At 50.0% G+C, this 27353-nt stretch overlaps 6 protein-coding genes across 6 annotated transcripts, besides 2 other annotated features; 2 read left to right on the forward strand and 4 right to left on the reverse strand.

Annotated features, from left to right (window-relative positions):
- Nucleotides 1-416: 416 nt before the first annotated feature.
- Nucleotides 417-3786, reverse strand: FPSE_02669 (uncharacterized protein; the record flags this gene model as incomplete). Its single annotated transcript, XM_009255788.1, has 2 exons — nt 417-2965; nt 3018-3786. The coding sequence occupies 2 exons, from the start codon at nt 3784-3786 to the stop codon at nt 417-419; spliced, it is 3318 nt and encodes a 1105-aa protein (XP_009254063.1).
- Nucleotides 3787-5702: 1916 nt separating this feature from the next.
- On the forward strand, nt 5703-9410 carry FPSE_02668 (uncharacterized protein; the record flags this gene model as incomplete). The annotated part of the gene is made up of 3 exons (XM_009255787.1): nt 5703-8134; nt 8186-8874; nt 8929-9410. 3 exons carry the CDS (start codon nt 5703-5705, stop codon nt 9408-9410), a joined length of 3603 nt encoding a protein of 1200 aa, XP_009254062.1.
- A 277-nt stretch (nt 9411-9687) lies between these two features.
- Nucleotides 9688-10616, reverse strand: FPSE_02667 (uncharacterized protein; the record flags this gene model as incomplete). The annotated part of the gene is made up of 3 exons (XM_009255786.1): nt 9688-9940; nt 10001-10458; nt 10515-10616. 3 exons carry the CDS (start codon nt 10614-10616, stop codon nt 9688-9690), a joined length of 813 nt encoding a protein of 270 aa, XP_009254061.1.
- Nucleotides 10617-11508: 892 nt separating this feature from the next.
- Nucleotides 11509-14644, reverse strand: FPSE_02666 (uncharacterized protein; the record flags this gene model as incomplete). Its single annotated transcript, XM_009255785.1, has 2 exons — nt 11509-11839; nt 11889-14644. 2 exons carry the CDS (start codon nt 14642-14644, stop codon nt 11509-11511), a joined length of 3087 nt encoding a protein of 1028 aa, XP_009254060.1.
- Nucleotides 14645-15929: 1285 nt separating this feature from the next.
- Nucleotides 15930-18614, forward strand: FPSE_02665 (uncharacterized protein; the record flags this gene model as incomplete). The annotated part of the gene is made up of 4 exons (XM_009255784.1): nt 15930-16024; nt 16085-16667; nt 16721-18304; nt 18363-18614. 4 exons carry the CDS (start codon nt 15930-15932, stop codon nt 18612-18614), a joined length of 2514 nt encoding a protein of 837 aa, XP_009254059.1.
- Nucleotides 18615-20286: 1672 nt separating this feature from the next.
- On the reverse strand, nt 20287-22257 carry FPSE_02664 (uncharacterized protein; the record flags this gene model as incomplete). The annotated part of the gene is made up of 7 exons (XM_009255783.1): nt 20287-20486; nt 20547-21338; nt 21412-21645; nt 21710-21764; nt 21818-21997; nt 22052-22085; nt 22139-22257. The coding sequence occupies 7 exons, from the start codon at nt 22255-22257 to the stop codon at nt 20287-20289; spliced, it is 1614 nt and encodes a 537-aa protein (XP_009254058.1).
- Nucleotides 22258-23058: 801 nt separating this feature from the next.
- Nucleotides 23059-23083: a microsatellite.
- A 1398-nt stretch (nt 23084-24481) lies between these two features.
- Nucleotides 24482-24515: a microsatellite.
- Between the last annotated feature and the right edge of the window lie 2838 nt (nt 24516-27353).

Genomic DNA, 27353 nt, shown 5'->3' on the forward strand with positions numbered 1-27353 from the left:
TAATTGACAATTCGCAGAACATTCAGATCACACGAACATCATGCACGGCGCTCGATCCCGGAACCCAAGAACTAACAGTTTTGGTATCATATCCTTCCTTTTGATCGATTATAAGAATGAAACATCAAATGGGTAGAGAAACAATTAGGAGTTTCGTTGAACCTGGGACAAGGTGCAATGGTGCTCTATGAATATGGGAATTTTGGAACTTATGGGGATATAAGGTGTTATGAATGAAGAATAAACAGGGATACTTTGGCGTCTGGAGCGATGGGCATATCATTTGACATTGGCGTCATGGGATGTGAAAGCAAAGACATTTTTAACATTTTATAAGAACAACTCGTTTTAAGATTATGAAGTCCAACTCAACCATTGGACTGCGGAAATAGTGAATATTACAATTGTAGTATACATCATAGTTGCTCAATACTCGATACAATCTGATCGAGATGATCGGTTCCATCATCCATCACTTCCGACAGGGCACGACAAACTCCCCTCAAACGCCGCATCTTCATTTCTTGCTCAATTTGACTCGATTTCAGAGCAGCAACATCAATCACTTTCTTGGGAATGCGCGCAAGTCTCGCGACGTTTAAGCCGTAGGAGCGATGGGCAACGCCCTCGCCAACTTCGTACAAAAACGTGACCTCTTCCTCCCCATCCTCCCCTTTCTCTGCCTTGAATTTCATGTGAACATTCTTGACGCCGTCAAGACCTTCAGCGACCCGCGCCAGGTTTTGATAATGCGTAATGAAGAGCGTCAGACACTGTGTCTCGGTAACGACATGCTGCAGCACGGCTTGGGCGATAGCGGCGCCGTCATGAGTGCTGGTGCCTCGGCCCAACTCATCGAGAATGACAAGACTTCGGGGACCAGCAGAGCGTAGAATGCGCGCTGTTTCAGAGACCTCGACCATAAAGGTAGATTCACCAGCAAAGAGATTATCGCGAGCACCCGTTCGGGTGTGGATGGCGTCACAGAGAGTGAGAGACAACGAGTCTGCGGGGACATACGAACCAACTTGCGATAGAAGAACAATGAGGGCTAGAGCGCGAACAAAAGAAGATTTACCGCCCATATTGGGACCAGTGATGAGGTGGGCGAGAGGTGAAGGGTGGGCGAGGGTAGTGGAGAAAGGAATGTAGCCGCCCTCAAGAGTATGCTCCGCAATGGCGTGGCGGCCGTTGGTAATGGAGATGGTTGGGTCGGTAGAGGGAGGGAGGAAAGATGGGCGAGAATAGCCTGGTTGTGCAGCGACTTTTGATAGAGAAAGGACACAGTCGAGTGTTGCAAGAGCGGACACAGCGTCACGGAGGGGTTGATAGTCTGACGCAATGGATGCGAGTAGATCCTTGAAAGCTTTATCACATGCGGCAGCCAGGGCTTCACGATGCTGATCGCGTTCAGTAATGAAGCGAAGGACTTCAGGGGTATGGAAACGCGATAGCTTCTTTGTTCCAGAGATCTTGGCCCACGAGGCTGGAACATGTTTGATATCGGCATTGGGAACCTCGATTAGAAATTCGATGCCGGCGACGGTGACATAGTCAACCATTTTCTTCTTGATTTTTTCGGCGGCAACAGCACGATGACCGTCGAGTTCGTGCTCAACGTGGGCGATGCCAAGCTGGTGATCTTGCATATCCTCCGTCTGGAACTCATCGCGAAAGAACCCGTACTTGTCGTCTTTGCGTGCAGCTACAAGGTTGATGCGCTCAAGGTAGGAAACGACCGTATCGAGGATCTGCGGCAGGGAACAGATGGCCTCGCTAAGAAGAGGGGAACTGAAGGGGGCATCCGATGGAGCTTTGATTGTTGAGTAGTAGCTGGCTACTCTCTGCAATGCTTGCAAAACAGAGAGTAGTTCGGGACGAGTGCATTTGCCGTAATAGATGCGAATGAGACTGCGCTCAAGATCGGTCTTGGTGTTTGCCAAAAGTGACTCAAGCTGGGACACAGGAGCGGTTGATTGCTTATTGAGAAGCTCCTCGACAGCGTTGAGACGAGCCTCAAGAAGTTCCTGGTCCAGCAAGGGGCGCCCTACCCATTTCCTCAGTAGACGCTGACCCGGACGAGTGAGAGTCTTGTCAAGAGCCCAGAACAAACTGCCTTTCTCGGAATGGTCTGTAGAGTTGCGGTACACTTCGAGACTTTCGAGTGTAGTACCATTGATGAGCATATGTGATCGGGTGCTGAAGCTTTGGAAGTATTTGGTCAGGTCAAAAATGTGCTCAAGGCCGTATTCTTGGAGATGGTTGATCATAGCTGAGAGACAGATAGTGACCGGCTCGGGCAGCTTTAAGACCTTGTTGAGAAGGGCGGCAGCAGATTCGTCTTGGGTATTGTCTTTAAGCTTGTCGGCGTAAAACTGAGTGACGTGAGAGTAAGCTTCAGCTGCCATGGTCTTCTCCTTGGGCACGCGCTCGACTCGACTCCGGTCGCCGAAGACATTGGTACTGCTGCCTGATAGATGCTGCACGAGTTTGTCGGTACCTTTGGTCAGATCTCCTACGATCAAGAACTCGCAAGGGGAAATGTGTAATAGACGGGTCTCAATCTCGCTCCGCATGAATCCATCCTCGAAGTGATCATATATGATGTCTCCTGTTGCAGGCTGGACAGCGATTATACCAACATCGACCTTCTCGTCAGTACCTGACCCCTTAGCCTTGGACTCAGTTATACATAACAGGTAGCCGCCAGAAGGCGCTCCAGAGCCACCGCTTTGATCAAGTTCGCCATTCTCATCAATGTATGTTCCTTTTGTATAGAGATTGGTGAGCTTGCGGACAAACGGCGTGTTGCGATTGTCACCAGCCTTCTTCAATGCGGCTGTCTCGATCTGACGAACAACGCCAACCTTGTGTCCGGCAGCCACCAGGCGCTTTGCATGTACAGGGAGGCGATGGACTGGAATACTCGCTGAGGCGAAGCGATCTATATGCGCCTCCGAAGGGTCTGTGAAACGTTAGGGTCATTTCATCGCTTGGTCTGTGGCAAGAGAACTTACGCTCATCATAACGCATTTTACCGGGAATGCAGACGATACTTAATTCTTTTGCTGCAATGCGCGCATCTTCGCCAAAGAACCGGAACTTGTAGCCGACTTCCACAATGAGAACAGTGTCCATATGCTTTCTTTTGATTTCCAGAAATTGAATTTCCATAGGCGTCAGTTTGCCTGTTTTGGACCCCTTCTTCTTTGTCTTTGCTGGCGCCGGAACCTCCTCTTCAGCTCCGTCGGCATCGGCATCTTCGTCCTCACCCGCTGGCGCCACATCTTGGATATTACGGCGCGATACTAGTGCGTCAGGGTGACCAAGTTTCTTAACAAATTTCTTGTGCAGTTCTTGGTGTTGTCGTCTCTCTTCTGCATCCTCGTCATCATTTTGGCTGGATCCTGCGTTTGTGTCGGCGTCCTGGGTATTCCGCACACTCGAACCGTCGTATCGGTATCGTTCTGTGCGCGTTCCTATGGTTTCTTGTTCCCCGTCTTTTGATTTGGAGAAGAAAGTGCTCGTCTCTGGGTCTTTGACGGTGTCATCGGCTCGAGCTCTTTTGGAAGTCTGTTTTGGTTCTTCGTTCTCCTTTTCTGTGTCCGCTACTGTTCTTTTCCTGGATGGTAACCCGGTTATATCTTTACTGGGCGATTGTGATTTGTCTGCTTGTGCTCGACTCTGCTTTTCGAAGATCGCGGCTAGCCCATTTACTGTCTTTGGTGTGAAGAAGGATGTGAGAGACTGTTGTTTTTTCTCGCCCGGCTTAGGAGTAGGAGCCATAATGAGGGCCGGATTCGGTGAGTTTTGCTGGCGATTTCTATGGCAAAGGATGGCCACTCTTGATAATCCTTAATTAGGGGCCCTTGAAATTAGAGGTGGTGACGTTGAGGAAGCGCGTCTTGGTTGATGTAGACGCGTTGAGTGGCTGATGGAAAGACCCACTTGAGCTTTCTCATCGGATAGATACATGGGCAAATCCAAAAGTTGCTTATCGTCTACCTACCTACCTAGGTAGGTAGCTCTACTTTGGTAGGTACATATTGTGATGGATTTTGTTATTGTTTGCATCTATGTAAATTCAATATCAGTTCAATATTCGAAATGGAGGGCCATTTGCCTCCATGTTGATAGTACTAATGCCAAGAGGGACATCTTGAAGAGCCTCCAATATTTGGTGACACTAGAATCGATCTTCTTTGCTGATAGATTGTATTCTTTACATGAACTCGCACCCTGGTCGAGCACGAACCATGACCGTTTGGCCAGGCTTTATGTGTCGCATCATGACCTGGGATACAGTCTGTCATGGAAGATTCATCTCTTGCCAAAGTTGCGAAGTTGTCTTGCTTGCGATGAGTAATAGAGCTTGATGAAGTTACAAGTCAAATCATGCTAGCACTTGCAAGCTATTATTGATCATGTCATCTGTCGTATACATAACGACCATCACAAACACTATCATGATCAGTCCACGGGAAGCCTGGAGCAAGAAACAACTAATTAATTATGTTGATTATTGTCACGAAACTTTACCGTGCATCCTGCAAGACAGGGCTTTTTAGTGGTCGCATCCAGTTCTTGGCTTTGGTGATGGGCGCTTGCATCGAGGCTATGTTGCTACCATGATGAGATCTGGAGCTCTCATGATCCATGATTTTATCCCCAAAGCCCCACCCTCCCGCTGTTCTTTGGCCCCCAAACCCTGAAAGGGACCTCCCGAGGCCCGTTTTTGATGGCTCCCAAGATTTAGCTCAAGCTACTGGGCGCTTACACGTTTCCCGACACAGCCAATCAGAGCCTCTATGCTGTGACAATGTCCTGCGCACAGAGTTGTGAGTCTTAATTTCGATATCATTCTGTGAGGGTGACGCATGTGATGCCCCTGAAGCTGTTGCCGCCGGGAAAGAAAGCTATTTGGATTTGGGTTGAATTCGGCGGTTATTGACCTGAACAGAAATGACAAGCAGTTCTGTAAGTGGTAGTCATGATAGCACTGTACTTGTCTCCAACAGCAGTTTCTACCTCCAGCTAGGTAGATTCGTAACGGCTCGACTTGGGCACCGAGACTGTATTCCCTTTAGCCCTCCACGTAAATACTCCTGTGATATAGTGTCAGTAGTCTTCTTGGTGCCTCGTCCCCATTCCTCCTATTTACGTACGGACCAGTAGGCGAGAGTCACGGCGCTTCAACAGGAGGTAGGTTGACCAGGCAGACCCTCTTGCAGACTTGGCTCTTCTTACCTTCCCCCTTTTCCTTTCGCCGTGATCATTTTTGCATTTTCTTCCTTCTTTTACAAGTGTTTCGATATTCTTTTTCTCTTTAAACTTTTGTTTTGTTCCTGACGCGACCGTTTCTGCGACCTACTGGAGCCCCTCAGGAACAGGGAAGGTGCAAGCCCACGTCACTTCAGCCGAAGCAGCCCAAAACCCCGCTCAACCAACAAGACGAGATAACCCAAGCTTCGCATCAAACGAACCTGGGTCCGTCTCAAAAGCGTTTTTATATCTCTGACTTCAGGAGAGGCCTCAACAACGACCTGAACCTGTCGACCTTCTGCCAGGGCCTTACAGCATCGGCCACCCAGCTGTCGCCTGCTTCCTGACCCCGCCATCGTTGGGCAGCTCCCATATCGCACATTGTCGCATTATCCCACGCCCACACTTGTCGCCGTTTATAAGCGCCATCATAACTCAAAATGGAGCGCAGCCGTGGCGTTCCAGACGAGGAGATGTTCCTCAACAAGCCCGCTCCTGAAGATTGCGACAGCCCGACCGTTGAACCTCTGCGCATATTCAAGCCCCAGAGCCCTCAGCCTCCGAGGGACGGCAGATCGTCCGCCTTCAGATACCCGGCGCCTCCGTCGTCCACCTCTCCTGTTTCTCAGCATTCGTTTCCTTTACCTCCTGGCGCTTCCAGCTCTGCGGCACCACTTCCATTTCCCGACGACGACGACGTCCGCAAACCTGCTCCCGCGAAGCCGTTCGGTTCTGCCTACAATGACACCAGTCCTCGATTAGAAACCAGCCCCCATGGGAAGAAGCCTGGTCTCGCGGAACGAAGAGGAGCTGCCCCGAAGCCTATCAGCTCTCCTACAAGCCCTGACGCTGATCACGATCTTTTCCAACGCCCCTTGGCTGATAGCCAGCTCCCGGACTCATCTAACGCAAATTATCACAACTATCAAAAGACATACTATCCACCGCCCGGTGCGGCATCCAGCTCGTCAAGCAATGCACCTACAAATTTAACCTCTGCCCAACAACTCAAAATGAACGACCAGGGCGTAAATCGCTTCGCTTCGACCGCTTCGACATCTACCACCCGTGCTAGCCGTGGCTCTCCTCCGCCTCCCGAGACCCCGATTGTGGAACCCGGACAGGCGCCGGCCGATGCTATCGAGGCCCGATATGCTGCTGCCGGTATTTCCGGCACAGCTACACTGAACAGTCTTGGCGCACCGAGCGCCGCCGCATCACAAAGGCTTGCACAATACGGGAACCAGCCTCCTCCACAACGGCCTTGGACACCGACTGAAACTCCCGATCAGGCGCCATCTGGCCCACCCACTGTGTATCAGGGTATGAATGCCATCTCAAGCCCGGCGCAGTCACACCAATCGTTTAGCCCTCCTCCTCAGTCTGAACAACAGCAACAACAGAAGCCACAGGGACAGGGACAAGCGCAAGCGCAAGGGCAAGCACAAGTCAGTGTGTTGGAGCAAGACTTCCAGCGAATCAACACCAATTCTCCTCCTCCCGCCTACTCAAGCCTCGGCCCTGGCGGCAACTCATCTTACCCAAACGAGAAGCAACGGCCTCAGCAAGCTGGATCAAGTTCGGCTTCAGCTTCATCACACCAGCAGCCAGCAACGTCGACACCTCCTACAAAGACAACAGTGATTGCCGCCCCCTCGACTGCAGCTAGCGGTCTTGCGTCACCTGCCTTGCAACATCCAGGCCATCCCGCATTTGCCAATGATCCCCACCCTGCATTTTCCAACGAGTCTCGTCCTGAGCAGAATGGGCAGAGCTCTCAACAGCAAGTTGTTGCTCCCGCCCAGACTTTTGAGCCCCAGAACCCGGCCTCCCCTCCGCCCTTGCCCGAAGGATGGATCGCCCACCTCGACCAGAACTCGGGACAGTACTACTATATTCATTTAGCCACTCAGGCAACACAATGGGAGTTTCCCAAGGGTCCAAACCCCATATCGCACGAACAAGCCCCTCTTTCGCCAACAGCTTCGACATACGGAAACCCTTTGGCTTCACCCAACATGTTTGGCAAGCAGTCCATGGCCTCTCCCATGTTTCCCCCACATACCCCTGGGTATGCTGAGAGTATCATGAGTGTGGCAGCTTCAGCAACGCCTACCGCTGCGGGTTTCACAGGGCCTCCACCGAGTGCTGGTGTGGATATGTACAGAATTCAGCCTACGAATGGTGTTTACTTCGGTCCTTATCTGCGATACGTCAACATGGACATAGAGAAAGGCCTTTGGCTTGGTAGCATCTTAATTGTGACAGACGCTCCTCAACCACCCACCATTCATATCCACCTGAGCCATGATCTCGCACCCAACCCCCGCCAAGCCGAGCCTCGACCTATTTTCACACACCAAAGGTGGAAGTTCTACAAATACGACCTCGAGCTGCCTATGTCTGAGGCTGGCACTGAACGCTGGACGTACGCGGTCACCTCACATCTTGGCTGTACCCGATATGAATTTGTTGTGGCTGGACGCCAAGAGACCAGCTGGCGTTTCATTGCGCACTCTGGTAACGATTTCGCAGCAGGGACATCTCAAAATGAGCGGGCCAAGCTTGGCGGAGTAGGTTTTATGTGGAAGGATGTTCTCCAGAAGAATGTCGATTGCGGTGGCTTCCACGTTCAATTAGGCTTGGGAGATCAGATCTATGGCGACCGCCTGTGGAAGGAAGTCCCACTCCTTAAGCAATGGCTTGCGATGAGCGGGCGAGACAACAAGAAGAATGTCCAGTGGACGGCCCGACACGAGGAAGACGTTGCGCATGCTTATTTCCACTACTACACAAGTCACTTCGACCAGCCGTTCCTCCGTGAAGCCTTCGCTCAGATTCCCCACGTCCTGCAGATTGATGACCACGACATGTGAGTACTACTTCAACACTTGAAACATCGGCGTTTACTGATAGACAATAGTTTTGACGGTTATGGTTCATACCCCGACTATATGCAGTCCTCGCCTATGTTTAAGAATATCGGCAGGATCGCGACGGAAATGTACCTCCTGTTCCAACATCACACTACCGTCGAGATGCTGCGGAATGTCAGCACTGATCATGACATCTTTACCATCACAGGCACAGGCTGGCATTTCGTCAAGTACTTGGGTCCAGCCGTAGTGGTTGTAGGCCCTGACTGCCGGTCTGAACGTACCCAGGCCCAAGTGATGGCAGGCCCAACATATCAGGGAATCTTCCCCAAGGTTGCCACACTGCCTCCCAGTGTACAGCATTGCATTTGGATGGTCTCGGTACCACTTGTATATCCGCGCTTAGATACCGTGGAGAGTCTTGCTAATACGATGGCTGCTGGCAAGAAGGCTGTCAATACGACGTACAACATTTTGGGCAAGGTGACAAGCTCAGTCGCAGGCGTGGTTGGAGGCAAAGACGTGGTGGCGCAGGGATTCTCACAAGTCAAGAAGGCGGTGGGCAAGACCGGTCTTATGGGCAACGTTCTAAATCAGTTCGGCGAACTTGATATTCAGGAAGTGCTCAAGGACATGTGGACTCATGACACCAAGGATCTGGAGAGAACGTATTTGATTCGAACTCTGCAAGGCATAGCGCAACAGAAGGGAATCCGAATGACATTCCTTTCTGGAGGTACGTTGGAGATTTCATGACATTCTCAAAGAAATTAAGCTAACATTATTGTAGACGTCAACGCTTCAGGAGCTGGTCTGGTTCACGACCCAACACACCCTGGCGATCACAAGACCATGTACCAGATTATCTCATCGCCTATTGTGGCGGCACCCCAGAGTAATTATGTCCTCAAGATGCTACACAACCAGAAAACTCTATATGTACCTCAAAACGGCAAGAAGTCGACACACGAGGTATCTGACACAAAAGAGGATATGATGGAGATCTTCCACTCCGATGCTAGCGGTGCTGCACGAGAGCTTAAGAAGCTGATGGGCCGACGTAACTATGTCGCATTCGTTTCGTACGACCAAGACGCTGCCGCCGCAGTACCTCAAACGCCTTTCAGCCCCAACCCAAGCCTCAATGGTTCACAGCAGGGTTTGTCCAAGGTCAGTTTGGCTGTTGACTTCGTGGTACAAGGTGATGGCGCCTTTACAGCACCAACCAAATACGGCCCTGTCATCATCCCTCATTTGGAATATGGCCGATGATATCGTTCACATATTTGAAAGCTGGATACTAGCGACAAGCCGTTTGGCAGTGGCATTTATCATATTTACTGCACATATAGCATTTCTACGATTATCATGAAGATTTATACATCGAAGATACCTTTTTCATTGTGATTTTTGCCTAGCATTTCAGCTTTATCAATAAAAGTGCGCATATTGTAAAATCAAGGGCGATAACTTGTTTCTTTCTTGGTCTCATTTCTATTGCAAGTGCGTATATGCTTTTGGTTCGTGCTCCCAACACTAGATTGCATGTTTAGACATCAAAGATCTCCTTAAGGATGCGCATGGTATCCTCAGGACTGGTAACAGAATGACCGATAGTTCTGGAATCGGTGTAGATCTCGTAGTCGTTGCCGCCCTCGAAAGTCTTGTCACCGAAGAAGTGAATGTTCTTGTAGGCAATGCCATCGGGCTTCTTGGCCTCGTTCTCGAGGTGCTTGAGGCAGTAGGTCTTGTCCCAGCCAGTAGGGAAGACATCGAAGGAAATTTGTCCACCAATGGAGAAACTGTTGAGTATTGGTCAGCTGTTAGAGCTCATGATGGCGAATAGGGGTAATGCAACATACGTGAGGCCGAGATGACCGAATCGCTCCTTAAGGACAGCGACAAACTTCTCGCGGACCTTGGCATCCTTGTCGTACTTCTCGAAGTCGTTTCGTTCTTGTGTGCTGGCGTTACGGCCGACGGGGCTGATGTTGATCATGCCGTTGCGGAACTCGATAAAGGTTCCACGCTTGACAGGAATGTCGAGATCGGCGATGTAGTGGAGGACAAAGTTGGCGAGCTCCTTGTACTGCTCCTCACCAATGAACTTGATGAAGGTGTTTGAGTCGAGCGGCTCGCCGAGCTTGAAGGCAGTGAGGCCGTTCTCGGAGAAGCAAAAGTCGAAGAGAGCGGTGACGGGCTGGCCAGCGGGCTTGCCCAGCTGCTCCTGCTGCTTGGCGAAGTCGGAACCGCCGACGAAACCGACGGCACACTTTGAGCGAAGCCTCTGGAGGACGGAAAGAATCTCGGGGGAAGCATCCTGAGGAGTTGTCAGCGGTTTGTAGGATATCAGGGGTCGATTGAGCTTTGGCGTACCAGACGCGCGGGGGTGAGGGTGCCGTCGACATCAAAGAGGCAAATGGTGTCCTTGAGAGGACGCTCCTGAAGAGGAGAGTACGATGGAGGAGCGAGAGACATTGTGAGGGTTGTGGTGTGAAGTTGGTGTTGGAAGGGAAGAAAAAAAAGAGAAATGGGGGTCACGATAATATAAAGTACCTGAGTTCTTGGTGTTGAGGAGGGGACCAAGCCAACAGGAGGGGGTGGGGCAGGACCTTGCGATGCACACCCAGTACTAAGCTAAGATGCGGGGCACACTCAGGTACAAAATAGCTGCTGAAGAAACCTCAATGGAGAACTTTTCCTATTAAGATTGCAGCCATACTCAATCAACTGATGACAAGTGTTTTTACAGCTCAATTGAATAATTGGGAGACGTTAGAGACGAGCTATCAACTTTACAGCATTTGCAAATGAGAGCAGCAAGCTAGTTCGCCATACTCACAGTCGCATTTATACCGCTAACGATTCAAGGGTCCATCAACTATTGTAATTAGAACGAAAAGGTTCCTGGGGGCTACCTATGAGAAGGCGACAAGGTTTGCTCGAGAATGGCATCGTACAATGGGAACCCCAACAAATGGAACATAGTTCAAGCAACATCCTTTGGCCACTGTGTTCTTCCTTAAACATAGGTAGGTAGGTACTACCAACCTGCTATCATGAGATCTCCCCACAAGCGAAATCTATAGTGGCGTCTCTCTTGTTGAGTCTGACCGCCAAATGTACATTTAGTTTGCAGCATGGGTATCCGTAGTCTAGGTGGGTTTGGTGAGTGGTATAGAGTACCAAGAATATCAAATCCAATTCGCTGATATAGTCTTTACTCGTGATATTCAAAAGTTCGTTCATATCCATTGTCATTCCATATATGTAAGTATAACGAATAGAGGCGTGTTGGTATATATTTTTAGCCTTATCGTATCAACATCCAATGTGTACAAAGTCGTTACCTATATATACTCCGCCGCGTTTATGCCACCTCGCCCCAAGCTCCAGTAACCTCGATAATAACATTTACAACTGTACTCACTGCCCAGAGTGTAATCAATCCCCATCCAATCTTGCGGCTCAAGATCCACTTATTCATGGGCACAACAATCAACAGCCCTACCAAAGTCACCAGCAACGTTATGGCTGAGATCATCAACGTTCCGTTGACTTGGATACGGTAAGGCTTGTACTTGATGGGGAGGGAAGGGTTTTTGTGATGCTTCTTGTTTGCTTTCTTGACCATCATCATGACACCTCCGATACCGATGCCGAGCAATATATTCAACATCGGACCACCAAAACAAGCAGACCTAGATAGCTTGTCAGTTATATCTTTCGGCGAAGCACATCAATACTCACAAGGCCATGACGGGGTATCCCAGTCGCGCCACCGTAATGTCGGCAACCAAGTCTCCCACGCTGTTGCCAGCAGCGAAAATTGTAAGACCCAGCAGCGCTTCCGAAATATTCAGAATAACGCCGACTGTCTTAAGAACCCCAACGACCTCGCCTGCTATAGTCGAGATCCAAGCAATACTAATAATGAACCCCATGAAGCAGAGCAGATAATGATAACGAGGTGGCCTGTCCTCCGATGTGAAAACAATCAAACCTCCAAGGAGGATGAGTGATGCAAGAAGAGTGTAGAGCACCATCCGGATTAGAGTCTTATGAGGACTTTCCTGATCTTCCAGAGTGTTGGCCCATAGGACCAAAACGGCGAACTGAGGCCCGGTGAAAAGCTGGAGTGCCACGAGCCACCGATTCCAGCCTGTGCAGTCACCTCTAGCACTGCTAGAAGAAGGAAAATCCGAAGCAGGCTTGGTCACGATCGCTGGTGGCCCTAGAGACAGATGCGGGGCGGTCGAATACTCCCCTCCAGCGGCATGTGCTGAGGAAGGCGGAACAGCAGACCCTAAATAACTGCTACCCTGGCTTACATGAGAGCATCTTCGATAACGCTCCCATTCTGTCTCGCCTTCCGATTCGATTGGCGAATGCTCGACCGACGCGGGTGACGCCATATGCCCAATCCCGTGATGGCTATTAGCAAGGTCAACGATCGTCTCAAGGAGAGAGGACTCGCCATCTGTTGTCGCTGAGTCGACCACTGGCAAGGTGATTACCAGAAGAAAGATGCTCGGTACAGAAATGGCACTGACGAGCTTGTCCCACACTGTCTTCTCTTTCCAGCCTTGCAATGTAGGAAACAATGTTGCCAACACTATGTGAGGAGGCGGTAGCACAGCATATGGCCACCACCTTACAGGGCGGGATGGCACATCGACCGTCAACTGCAAGTCGGCAAATGGTGTCTCACGACCTCCTAGGCCCGGCACTACGGTACTGGGCGATACTCCTCCCGGTGACACAAAAAACTCAACTGGGTCGTTGTGATAGTTGGGTGTGAGCAGTGCTGGCGAATCAGTGTACATAGGGAAAGGTTGGTTCGGAGAAGATCGATCGCTGCAGGAGCTGCGACGGCTTGGACTCGGAATTTGCAGATGTAGCTCAGGAGTCGGCATTTGTCCTCTCGCGCTTTCGCTGGGAGCATCAAAGGTGGTCCCGCTAGGGCCGACAAGTGGTGCAGCCAGATTTCCCCCAACAGTGTGTGATGGGCTCGGACTTGATGCTCTTGTACCGCTGGCTGTAGAGCCGGGAACTGACAGGTTACTTTCACCTCTATCACGACTCGGGATACGTAGATCAGAATGAGAAGCTGTTCCCACAGGCTGGTCTCCTGAAGAGAGTGCTCTGTTCCTTCTGGGCGCATGCCCATCATGGCCCGAAGCTGGCCGGCCGTCTGAACGAGCTGCATCTGAGATAGTTGCCGTGGTTTGCCTTCGCCTATGGATGTGATAATCCGAGTAACTTCTTCCTGGGATTGTGGACAGTTGCAAGTTACCCTCACGCTGCAGCTGAGCCAGCGCGGACCGAAATTCGAGCGCTCCAACGAGACTAGGTCGAATAGGGGTCATTGTGTTTCTCCGGGTTCCACGACCTCGCAACACTCGCATGCTGCTGTTGACCTCGGCTGCAACCATGCGGTCATGGTCCTCGCTTGACATGTCGCTCTCGTCTAGTTGCGATGTGCCCTCCACCTCGATCCTAGGTCCCGCTTCAAGGAGTGAAATGTCGGGCGGAGTAGAAACAGCAGTGCCAGGAGCCGAACCAATGTCGTCTACATCATCTCGATACGGTTCGCCAGCAAGCTCATCCCCGGAATGATAAACATGGCTGCGCGCTTCCCCTTCTCGGCGTTGTCTGGCTTTGCGCCTCGTCGAGCACCAGTGCCATGTTACGACAGTGACAACATATACTGCATAGTAACCAATCATGGCCCAGCACTCCCAGAGGTGCAAATGGCCATCAGCCAAGAAAATCATGGTAAAAACAACGGCAAAAATAAAGAAGCAAATATCGCGGGTGTATGTTTTTCGATCGACACGGAACTCCCTCACGAGAGCCATAGACCCAGCAACAACGCCAGTGATGAAACTTGCAGCTCCTATCAGCTCACCAACGGCCATGCTAGCACTGTTAGAGCCCATCGCAGCAAAAGTGCTGAATACGTCGGGAGACCCATTGCCGAATGCTAGAAATGTGACGCCTGCTAGACTCTCGCTGAGACCAAGAACAGTAGCGATTGTGCTCAAGTTGACACTGAAGAAATCACTTGCAGCAATTCCAATGGTGGTAAAGAGGAGACCAAGCCAGGCAACGAGGATGCCGAATGCGATAGGCCGTACGTTGCCGAAAGCACAATAATAGAGGTCGATATAAGGGACGAGTCCGGCGTCATCGTCGGTGCAGTATTTGCGCACAAAAGCGCATTTGTCTTGAGCATCATGAACTTGGTTGCACTCGGGGGTGTCGGTGGAGGAGCTTCGCTTGAATAGGTGATGAGGATCGGCGGCGTGGTTGGAGCCAGACTGCGCAAATGTTGTGTGCGAAAGGAAAGAATATGCGGTTAAAATCGATAGAAGAAAGACCGTAGTGTAGAAGGGGCGAGACTTGAGTCGACTGCCTCGAAGGAATCGTTCAGGAGCTGTATTGCGACGTCGGTCGATGTCGTCGTTCGGGCAGGCTTGCCTGCGAGGGGTGATATTCGTCATTGTGGTGTTGGTATCGTCATATCATAAAGCGGTTGCTAGGAATGCCATTGTCACTTGGATGCAAGAATCGATAAACAAGAGGATGCAATCATAAAAGATGCTTGTGAATGAATGGGATTCGGCGAGAGGAGGATGGAAGCGAGGAGGGTAGGTTAAATAGACTACCGACCTACAAAGGTACTACCGAGGGACTGGATATCGTGTTGTGACGTGACATGGTCTAACTGTTGCCCGCGTCCACGTCGTCCCTTCGCGATTACCCGAGGCAGCGAAAATCCAACTGATAAATTCCACAGGAAATAAGTAAGGACTGTATCACTTTGGTCAGGTACCTACCAGAAAACCAGTTTCAAGCGTTTTTAGCGCTTCTTTTGCGACGAGCTTATCGCAAGCTCTACATGATGGTGACGAAGACGGGGACGAAGACGAACACTTAGACTAGTACTGTACCTCTGGTTAGCGGAGGCCGCCTGCTTAGGTGCTGGTATTCCATGATGCGGATCGGTGAAGTAGTTGCCACAGCCGTTGTGTGAGTGTGGCTCGTCAAGAGATTAGCAGGAACATACAAAACGTACGTATCTGATCCAGTCTAGCCAGTTCAGAGCTGGTAGTGACAGTATGGGCTAGCCTAAATGCTAAGCTTCATCACCTGCTGTTGTTGTAAATGGGTTGTCTACCTATATCGAGCTGTTTAATGCGTCTGACTGTACATCGTTTTGTCTCTGGCTTGTTTCTCGTTTACAACGTGCCTGCCTTACGTGCCGCCACGAAGTTTCGCGATGCATGAACAGGGGTGATAAGCTTCATGCCTTGGCAGTTCCCGCGTGGTGTCCGCCATGTTCCGTTTAAGACGGAAGATACTTTCCGCTTATTAACGCTAATAACGCTATCAAAAAGAAGAGGTACCTAGGTCTTGGGAACTAGGCGCATGAGAGACAAAATCCGCGAGTTGACTGGTACCGTTCGGAGCACGTTTCTAAGTATTTATTTTTTACACCCTGGAACGTGTACTGGCCGAGCTGGTCGCCATTGAGTTGTAGATACTACCTTAGTACCAAGATAAGGTTTTGGTGATACCTACTCGTCAGCCACAAAGAAAAACCTCAGGTATCAAGTGAGGCGCACAGTCGTTACCCCACAAACAACCCACCTACCACTAACAGTTCGCATTATTTTGTTTACTTTGCCAAGGGGGGGCAACACTACGACGACGACGACAAAGACGCGATAGGCCTCGTCCAACTCCGCCCTCTTTAATTAATAACCCACACAAATCACTTTCAAAATGCCTCGCGTTGCTCAAGCTCCAAGATCAGGGAGTGTTAGGGCAAATACTGGCCCCGGGACGGCGCCTTCATACATTGCACACTCACCGATAAAGTGAGTACCGATAAGCTGATTCACTGGCTACCGCTGTAATATGCTAATGCGGCTATTCAGAATCCCCCTCAACGACGATGTTTCAGAAAAAGGTCAGCGCATGAGCTCTAGAAGAGCTCTTCATGAGAGACAGTTCAACGAAATTAAAAAGGCCGCGACTCCTCGCAAAAGCATGGCTCGCCTCGACGACACGGAAAACGGCGACCCGCAAACACCCCGCCCTGGCCGCGCCAGCAATATTGAAGATGATGAAGTCTTTGTGGTTGGAGGTTCTGCAGTCACGCCTATGAAGCGAGTCCCTCTTCTAGCCAACTTTGAGGAGTGGATGAAGATGGCAACCGACAACAAGATCAATGCGACAAACTCGTGGAACTTTGCTCTTATCGACTATTTCCACGACATGTCACTTCTCAAGGAGGGCGACGGCGTCAACTTCCAAAAGGCTAGTTGTACCCTAGACGGGTGTGTCAAAATTTATACGAATCGAGTCGACAGTGTTGCAACCGAGACAGGCAAACTGCTGAGCGGCCTCGCCGATAGCAACAATGCCAAGAAAAAAGACAAGGATGGCGAAGACGCCGACGAGAGTGACGAAGAAGAATTGGATGAGGATGGGAATGTCAAGAAGAAACCAAAAAAGAAGGTATGGTTTTATTCATGTGCATGAATCAGGAAATTCAAACTGACATTGGCCAGACACAACGATCGTCTGAAGCAACGCTCGCACCCTCGTTTAACTCGCTGCAACTCAAGAAGTTTGAGTTGGAATTTGCTGTCGACCCACTGTTCAAGAAAGCATCCGCCGATTTTGATGAGGGAGGTGCCAAAGGACTTCTTCTGAACCATCTGATGATTGATTCACAAGGGCGCATCGTTTTTGACAGCAGCGACGACAGTGGCGATGCCACCACTCTGGGAAAGAAGAAGGCTAACGAAGACGGCAATGAAGAAGACGATGGTATCGAAGAAGACGACGCAGGGGAAGAGCAGTTGGAAGATGACGATGAAGCTGATGATGTCGAAATCGACCTGGGAGCTCTTGGTGCCAAGTTCATTCCCGATCTATACCGACTCGACGAGCTTGACGTCTGCCCGTCTCTGAAAACGTTTGACCTCGGTGATCCTTCTGGTTCCATGGATATCCCCTTCTTGAAGGCGCCTGAGGACTGGAAGCAAGACCAAGACAAGGAAAAGACACCTGGGGCATTGGGTGATATTTCGGGCCTTGTCATCGATGGCGATGCGCCAGCCGGGTTTGATGATGACGACCTTGGCCTCGGAACTTTTGATGCCGTTGAGGACGTCGCTTTTGGCGAAGGTGGTGAGGCTTGGGCCCGTGAAGCCGCCCTGGAGCCACAGATGCGAGTGTATGACGCTGGTTTCGGTGAAGAAGGCGGCGACGGGGATGAGGTGGATGGCAAGGGCAACGGGGAATACATTGTTTCCATGACAAGCGCTCAGCAAGCGGACAAAATGCACGAAGATATCCTCGGGTTTTTCGACCAAGCCTTGCAGAAGAATTGGACAAGCGCCGAGCACTGGAGAATCAGAAAGATCAAAGATGTCAACAAGCCGGCAACTGAAACAAAGAAACGCAAGGAAAAGGAGCCATTCGAAATCGACTTTGCCGCTCCTCTCGACTCGCACACTTCGGATCTCATTTACACGCAGGCTACAAACAACACATCCATCAGCATGCCCAAAAAGGACTGGAAGTCAAAGTCACGCAATCTTCTTCCTGACGACAAGCATTTCAACTCCAAGTCTCTGTTGAATCTTTTCCTCAAGCCAAAGGCACGGATGAACAAGCGACGCACAGGATTCAACTCTCGCACTGGTGGTTTTGGCAATGTTGGCTTGGACAATCAGCCCGAGGGAGAGATGGACGAAGAATTTTGGGCAAAGCAAAAGGCGCCCCAGAACACCGACGACACGGCACCGCCTGGAGGCGACTACGATGCCAACTTCTTCCAAGATGATGGCATGCCATTCCCCGGCGGCGGCGATTTGGACGACGACGACGACCTGGAGTTTGCCGATGCACGCGAACACTTCTCGCCAGGTGTCGATGGCCAAGCCGGTCTGACTGAGGGCGGTGGTTTCACAGCTCTTCTCAATGGCGAGACGGTGACGAACACTGGGGCTTTTGGAACGACGTTGGTCACTCAAACAAGGCGCGTGCGACCAGAGTACGTGCAATACGCCAGAGTAGCCAAGAAGGTTGATGTGCGAAGACTCAAGGAGGAGTTGTGGAAGGGTATGGATAACGACATCCTCGGGGTAAGTTATCTATGAAATCGGTACCACTAATAAGCAAGATGCTAACAGACATTTCCAGAAGCAACCCGAACCTTTGGCATCACCTGACAGCGATTTCAAACAAGATCAACCACTCAAGTTTACAGAAGTCATGAATAACTTGCAAACCGTATATCCTAAACCGGTTATGGATGATATTTCTACGTCCTACTGCTTCATCTGTCTCCTGCATCTGGCCAACGAGAAGGGTTTGGTGATTGAGAATACACCCGGTCTCTCAGAGCTGGAAATTCGCAGGGATTGGACAGCGGAGATCGTTGAGGGCGAATAGTATGAGCAATTTTACACTGCTTGGCTGTGTCTATGTTTTGGGACATAGTTTACTTGACGAGTCATGAGACACCTGCAGACTTCATTCGAAAGACATCTAGGGAGGGCATGAAAGATACCCTGATGATATCCTGGCGTTAGGGAAGAAGTCGAGACAGGCAATGTTTAGAGCAATTGTTTATATGAAGGACACGACGGAATGAACGATTGGCTACCTGTATATATTATATATCTATGTAGGTACACATGTGTGTCTTGGGCAATGGCATTCTTTGTTTTTGTGCAGTCACGTCAAATTCTACTCAAAGTTTATCGAGTTTTCATCTTATGTGTTAGTACACAAGGACCACGTGGCGCCGTAACCAATAATTGTCCAGGGGAAACAAGTTTAGATTCGCGGATCTGACTCTTGACTCATTTCAGTCGATGTTCCCCTGGTTCGTTACAGAGCCTAGGTAGTTTCGTTGGTATCGAGTTTCCAGACTGTGATAGGCAATGGGTAGAACTATGCTCCATGTACGAATTTCAAAAGGGTATGAGTCGCCAACATGACATCCTTCTGGACTACGACACTGCGATAACATTTAACATGTTATTAAGTCGAGGTTGCAATGTTAGGTACTAACTTACTGTACACACCATCATCAACTCACCTCACCTTAGAGTCGGTTGTGTTGGAAAGTTACGTACTTTATGGGTCCACTATTTCTGTTTTTTTGTTCTTAGGTGATCCACCCCACACTCCTTTCGTACCTGCACCATGACGTTGGAACGTATTACGAACTGGACCCTTATGACGACGTTGAGTTTTGCGGGGAGGAACCATTGACGAAGTAGGTAGGCACCTGGCTTGGGTCAAGGTTTCATAAAACCTGGTAAGGGAGGACCCTTCCTTTCATATTCGAACTGTCCATTCGCCTTTCTTCTTTATTTTATTGTTCTCGATAACTTTTTCTTGACACGAATCGCAAGTTTCTTCTTATCGTCCTCTCCGTAGTATCGTCAAGGGAGATAGCGATGACGACGAGACAAATCAATCGACGCCCCTATCTGTTTCACATCCTCCATAACCGCAATTACAACAGATTCCGTTCTCGCCGCAATCATCTGCTGGTGGTCTGACACTTGGGAATGCCCTCAAACTCAGTTAAATCTCATGATGCAACGGAATTGTGCACAAGTGGAATTCATTCATATAAAATCATGAGATTATAGCATTTCATACTGGCTAACCTGGTTTCTAGTCATCCTCCTTTTTTTTGTCCCAGAAAAAGCCCACCAACCACGACCGGATGATGCATAAATGGTACGTCGTACAACCGACCCTTCGAGGGCCTAAACAAATATTCGAATATAAATCATACCCCTCCCTTATGGCCCTGGTTGCTGCTTTTCAAATTCTCGCCAGCCGATTGTACCCAGACCATTCATTCCGTAACGCCAAAAACCTCAACTGCTCAAACCCTTATCGCCATCGTCATTACGGAGGTATGTATACACACATACCATCATTCGCCCAGGTCCGACCTTGAATTGAAAAGAGTATACATCATAACACGTGGGTATCCAACAATATAATAAAAGAAGGGGGCTTTAGCTCCACACATTAGGGCGATCGTTTCAGCGTCGTATATAACAGCAATATGTCTTGAACATAATCCGTTATCATCTCCTTAGCGCTGTTCGTCTCGTTCATTCTTGGCGACGAACTCGCCTGCTCTCAGCAAGACACTCATACCATCCAAGCGAGGTCGCAGAGGCCGCTCTTCAATTGAAGTAATGAAATCGGGCGCTTGTGTCATCGGTACGTCACCGTCTGTCGTGTATTCATCGTGTCTGGCTGGGGGGCCAGTAGGCGGCAGAGGTTGAGAGCCTTGTAAGCCGTGTTAGCTTAAGCTTTTTTGCAGAAATCTGCGGTGTGAGGATCAAGTACCATATCCTCTGGGCACTACGCCATGACGAAACGATGGCCTCGCAAGCGGTGCAGGGTCCGTCGGGCTGGGAGTTGTTCCGAAACCAGAAACAGAAGAACTTCGTTCGAACATCCCCGCGTTAGCAGCAGCAATTGGGGTCGGCAGCGTCTGGTGGTGGGAGAGTAGAGCGTGAATCGGCAGTGGGCCTTCGCCAGGTGTTCGTGCAAAACTTCCTGCTGGGCTGATTGATCCCACGCTGCTGGTTGAGGACGGTTCGTGTCGAAGGAGCGGGACTTTGGACGGAGCCGATGGGAGGACGTTTGGCACCTCAGGTACTGATCTTGGATGATTCGCAGCGACGAAACCACTCGAATACGGATTTCCTTCGGAGCCCGATGATATGGGCATACCTTTCCTTCCATCCTCGAGCATATTGGACAAAGACGGAAGATGCTGTTGCTGAGATGTTTCCGCTCCACGGCAACCATCTCGCCAAGGCTGCTGGCGCGTGGAAGTTTGATGGATAGGCTCTCGAGGACTGCCGGCATCGAAATGGTTGCCCCGGGGAGATGACATAGTGTCATCATTCGAGTTGGCTTGCGATAGGAGTGTTGGTGTTGTCGACGAATGCTGTGACTCGGCTACCGATGCGATCGAATTCAACCTTTCCCGGTAACAAGGCGGTGGCTCGCTCCCCTGTAACCTTTCACTGCCACTTCCACTTGGCGTGTTGCCGGGCGTCATGGTGCTGCTGCTGCTGCTGCTATGGCGCAGCCGAATAGGGTCCAGTTTGGTCCTCTTGGAAGAATCGGCTAGTCGAGGTCAGTATGTCAGTTTCATTACTCCATCGATGAACGATGGGTTTGACGCCAAGTGGCTACGAACCTTGAGTTCGTTTGGCTTGCTTCTCCTTGAACTCGTGCAAATATTGCATGTATTTACGGTAGTCGGCCGTCTTCTTATACTCCACCAAGTCTCGGTGGTATTTTTCCTTGTCTGCATTTGCTTGGCTCTCGTACGCTTCCTTTTCACTAGCATTCAGATTTTGCCAGTTTTCCCCTACCAGCTTGGCAATTTCTGTAAATGTGAGATTTTGACTCCTCAAGTCTTCTCTCATTTCTTTGCGGCACTTGTTAATATCACTGTGCTGACAAAAGGATTATTGACTTGGGGCATCGCTTACTATTAGAGAACAGCACATAAGCCGAGGGGGGCCGCTCAGGGGCATTTTCGTCAGGCTAATATCCTGTTAGTTATGGTTACTTCTAGTGGTGCACGAATTTCTTCGCACCTTAGGATGACGTCGGTATTTTCGTTTCGCGACACCATGTCCCTCTGGGGGTGTTTCTGTCCGACTAGGCTCGGGTTGTACACTTTCAGACTTGACTTCTTCGCTTGTTGGCCTTGCAGGGGTCGCCAGAGACGCTGATGGAGATATACCCCGGGCATTGGCTATTCTTCTTTGAAGTTTCTAGACGAGTATTATATTAGTTTTTGCCTAAGTAGGCGGTGATATTCTCCATACCCTACGGTGGCCAAGCTTGACGCCCAGTGCATCTCTGTTGGACAGTCAGTGTAAGTTTCAGGGCCAGTCAAGGTTGGGGGCACCTACAGATCCGACTCTTGTATGTCGAGGATAATATCCCACTCATCAAACCCTTGCTCAACGAAGGCGCCGAGATATTGGGACAAACCCAACTCGGCGAAGACCGATTCAAGATCAGAAGACATACAGCACGGCTGGAAAGTCCCCAGGACCTGTCCTTTGAAGATGAATATGTTTCTATTGATTGGTGCCAGGGTGACGACTTCAACGTAATCCAGGTCCAAGTGGACTGGCGATTTGCAGCCTGCAATCTGAGGCAGATAGCGATACCGAGAGGCTGAGGTCGTTGATACAGCCACACAATGCACCAAGTAGGTATTCGGTAATATAAAACTAATCACACGAGTGTGTTGGATGATGCTCTCCTTTTTCGTATGGTTGGCGGCTTGATGAATAGTCGAGAATGGGTGGGTTCTGAAACGCGGGGTTAGGCACTGAGATGTGATGAACTGACGATGCCGTTCGGAGTCGAACAACTAACGTGTGTGGAAGAAGTTATCAATGGAAGTGCGTTGGGCAAGGATCAAAGACTGGTGGAACACAGATGCCCTACTGCCAGAGTGACGACTATGCCCAGGGCGGCGTATAGCACCAGAGCGCGATTGACACCGACGAAGCGAGGCTAAGCTGGACGGTATAGGACAGGACAGGCTTGAGGGGTCAAGAGTATAAACTCAGGGCCGGGAAACAGAATGTGCATTGATTGGCAATGCGGGCATGGGCAGCGACGACGGGAAAGGGTAGAGAGATGGACGAAATTGATACTGATTATGCATATACAAGTAAGAGATGGGGTCACTCGACGCTGGTCGAGAGCGATGGGCAGGTCTGCTACAGTTGCAGACAGACTTCAGGACAAGAACAGATGGGACATATAATGGGGGATGCTATTCTGACAAAGATTTTTCAATTGACATACCACGGCGACGAACGAATAAACGAACGAACGAATTTTTCGAGGCGGATAATCGAGAACGAGAGTAGAAAGAGAAACCAGAAAGTGACCAAGAGGGAAGGATGGATGAGTCGAGCTTGTAAGGGAGTCGATTGCAGCAGGTATGAGCCTCAACAGAGGCAAGACACAGAATCGGATATCTCGATGGCACAGAATGAATCCTGGGCCGTGGTGGGTTGGTTATGGGTTAGGGAGAAAGGTGCTCTGTCCAACCGCAATGGGGATAGGAGGGAAGCCCACGATCAGTCAGCGGCGCAAGACCTCGTCCAGGAACAATATCGAGAGCAGTGACGAGGAGGTGGATTAGCAGGTGATCTCGGAATTGAAACTTATGAGGCGACTGTGAGGTGACAGATCCAAGAAGACAGAACAGACCCCGGGTTATGTTTGGCTGCAGGTCGGTCGGTTGAGGATCAATGTTCTGGACCTAAGCTCCTGTTGGTGTGTGCGCGCGGCCCTGAGCCGAACTAGACAGGCAGGACGCTTATAAGAATCAGATTCTAAAGAAATGGACTTTCAAGTGCCCATGTACAGGGGTGTGTCAGTTGTTGAAAACAAGCCAAGTCGAGGAATTGCTCTGTGGAGAGGTGCTGTTAGAGGCAATGTTGAGACTGGGGGGATCAATCTCAGGGCATCGTGGAATCCAAATGCTTGCTGTATGTTAATGGAGGGCAGGAACAGGGTCCAGGGGAAACGGAGAAGAGTCGGAGGTGCCGCAGCCACCGGCAAATACTAAAGACTATTGAAAGAAAGCGATTAGGCAAATCAGGGTTTCGGAAGCGAGGATAAAATCGTGAGAGCAGAGAAAGAGCAGAAACATCAGATTCCTACATGGCACTACGTTCGGGGGGTGGTGGTCTTGTTGTTCAGAGGCTCGCAGGGAGCTAGGAGGACGTAGTCCAGCCCGGCCAGTTCGCAGCAGAGCACAACGGAATGGGGGCGTGGAAGTGGTCGGGTGGGAGAAGGGGTAGGCCTACAATCTTCCGTCAAGGATGCACGCACAGTCTTGGCATTTGTCTCTGAAATCTGGACTGGCTGGTGGATACTCTGACTGATCCGCAGCCTTCAACTAACATCTTTTCCTAGCTGGGACATAGCAAGTTTTGACGTTCAAGAAGGTCGATGAATGATGATAATGCAAGGGCCAATTCTGACTGGAGCATCAGGCGTCAACCATGACAAAACCTCGAGTTATGGACAATTGGCACGGTCATTGCTGAGCAACGCATGTACATAAAGCAATGCAGTTCAACTTAAGATGGGTCAAAAACAAGAAGCGTGGACCCCCGGGGCCCTGTCGTCGGCTACGTATACGATAGGGCGGCACCTGGACAACATCGAGATGCCCCATCTTGGTCCAATGGACACATTCAAAGTCCATATTGAGGTCGCTTCAACGCAACGCAACGCAACGCAACGCAGCGCAACACTACTGGTGCCCGTGACTGGGGACTTTTAGCAGAGTCATCCACGGATGGAAGAAAGTCTAAATATAAGTGAGTAAATGATGGAACAGCTTGAGATTGCTGATTAGTTTCAAACCAGTCGATAGCAAGAGCGACATGGTATCGAGAACATGTAAAAAGAAAAAAACTCAGGGGTGGCATACTGATGCTGATGCTGATGTTTGTCTAAATGTCGTACAACCAGCCCATCATGGTGTTCCAAGGACGCGGGCAGGAGTGAGTGTTATGGAACTTGGCGTATCCGCATCCTCTATTCAGAAAAAGGCAATTGCGCATGTTGATCAACCGTCGATTGATTGACTGATTTGACCCGAGACGGCAAGATCGCAGCACCTGGCAGGCTGCTTGGATGCATCACCGTCCACACTCATTCAGTGTGCCTGCCAACGCTCGAAGCACCGGTACAGCACCGTCCGTAGACTACGGTATAGTGCAGGAACTCATAAACTATAACGGGCAAGATCTCGATCCCAGTTGGTGAAACGGTCATGGTCCCGCCGTCCCAGTACAAACGGGATGCTTGGATGACAGGGTGAGACTGAGAACAACATGTCACGCAGACACGCTCCTTGGTGTCATCTCTCCGACCTGTTTTGCGGCTGGCTCATAGAGGCGAGAGGCTCGAAACTCGTCGGGACGGTGCGTACTGGCCTACTAAAGAAGCGTGACAGACGGATTGTCAGGGTTGAAGGTGAGCTTGTTCTTCAAGAGGCATCGCTCGTCGGTAGCCAGGTGGTTGTGGGCCAATTCTAGTGGAGCTCCGCTTGAGTTTTGGTGGTCGGAGCAATTGGGAGCCAGGGAGGTGTGGGCCTATACAAGTGACGCATGTTCTGTTCCGCGCGTGGGTTGTTCCTGATCGTCATCGAGCCATGCCCGTTACTGAAATCGAGCTTTGGCTTATGGATCGCGAGACGCCCAAAATTCGAGCTTCACCATGATCGAGAAGTTCTTTGGTTGAATCGCCCACGGTGACGCGCCAACAGGCGATCTGCCTGCTTGGGTTTGGGAAATTCCCCCAGGTTCCTTCTCCATGGGCCACATGGTATGGCCACCGACGTCTTGCCCGAGTCCGTTTGTGCAGCAACGAGGTTTATTCGTCATTTTTAGTTGATGCTTCCAGTCGAATGACGCATATTATAAGCGGTTCCAAGGCATCAATCTTGCTATCCGTTCTTCCACGACGGGTCAGTGTCTCTGGCAGCTAACTTGAGCAGTGAAGGTGCCCTTGGATCCGGTCTCTCCTTCTCGTTCCAAAGTTCCTTGCAGACTACTGCCTTCTCTTCAACAAACGAGGTAAAGGTAGTAGATTACCCATACCCACTTGGTTTTAGCATAGGACTGTCGGATGAAGGGTATGTAGGCGTGAGGTAGATCGTTGCATCGATGGGCGAGATGTGCTGTGCAATATGGCATTGTTCATCAGGCCATCCACACAAACAGCGTCAATTCGGTACAAACCATAAATGTGTGGTATCGGTAATTGTGAATCGGGAAGTAGTGTAGGAATCGTCCATGGAGCGGCATGGGAATTCAGCGAATGGTCAGAATCTCGATCCCTCCCAGCCTTACGATTGGCTGTAGCCCGAGAAGCAGCCCCCAGATTAAACGAGCGACTCTCCGTGGACAGTGTAACGCCTCTCGTATGCATCGTCCTTTCGATCCCAGAATGCTTATTCTGTGTGTAGTCTTGGCTTGAATCTTGAACCCTGACTTAGACTCTTCCTCCAACTTGGACTTCAGACAGTCAACGGCAGAAAATCATAGTGTCATCTTGGAAAGTTAGTCTCTTGGATAGCAGCGAATATAGTGACACGGAGTGGGATTCCGTGGCTCGCAGACCAATAGCCTTCGTTGGTTGATTGATCCACAACTTTCAAGGCCAGCAGACGAGACTTGACCGTATTGGAGTAATGGCAGTTTGTCTTGGTATCCCTAGTCTTGCCAATTTGCTCAAACGAGAATTGGTGCATGTAGCAGCAATTAGAAGTTCGCATTCGGTACTGAGGGCTATGTGGTAGGTATACAGTAAGTACGGCAAACTGGGACGTCCGATAGGGAATTGACAAGATTTTGCTTGGAGATGCCAATTGCGATGCAGATTGAACTGCAGCGCCTGAAAGCTTTCGGGTGTTTTAGACCCTGGTTTAAACAAGTGCCTGCTGAGTCGAAGTTGCGTGAAGCGTGAAGCGTGAAATAGGTATCTCCATGGCACGGATACTGATGAGTCTAGAACGCTGATGAGACGTCGAGGCCTCATGACAGGGTAAGCGATCGATTAGAGGAAGTCAGCCCCAGGGTGTGCATATGTAGTCGCAAGCCTGTTAATTGGTTAGGTGGCTGATTGGTTCGTGCCTGCCCTGCGTAGTCCAAATGCATGGACGGTCCTCTTCGAACTAGGTAGGAGGTACCTACCTGAGGTACGGTACAGCACCAAATTATCGTATTCCCGAATGTTACTCCGTGCATGTTTGTTAAATGTTCCTGCCTCAGTAGAGGCAGCTACCATGTAGTACCTTGGCAGATATAAAAACACTTTTAGCTGCAATAGAAATATCGACTCCATTATTTTATTGATTGCATACGTCACACTTGATACTGTAAATAAATAAAAATTCACTTTATTCTTTTACACTCTTTTCTCCCCTTCTGCGAGTATCCGGATATATATACTGGGTTAGAGGAGAAATGGCCAAACATCAAGATCCCATTTTTAATTTATTTCCACATCTACGTACGATTGACCGATTTAGCAGTGATCTATTAACCAAGGAGGGCCACATCTACAGATAAAAGGGGGGGG

Source organism: Fusarium pseudograminearum, chromosome 4 (genome assembly GCF_000303195.2).
Source record: "Fusarium pseudograminearum CS3096 chromosome 4, whole genome shotgun sequence".
Lineage (NCBI taxonomy): Eukaryota > Fungi > Ascomycota > Sordariomycetes > Hypocreales > Nectriaceae > Fusarium > Fusarium pseudograminearum.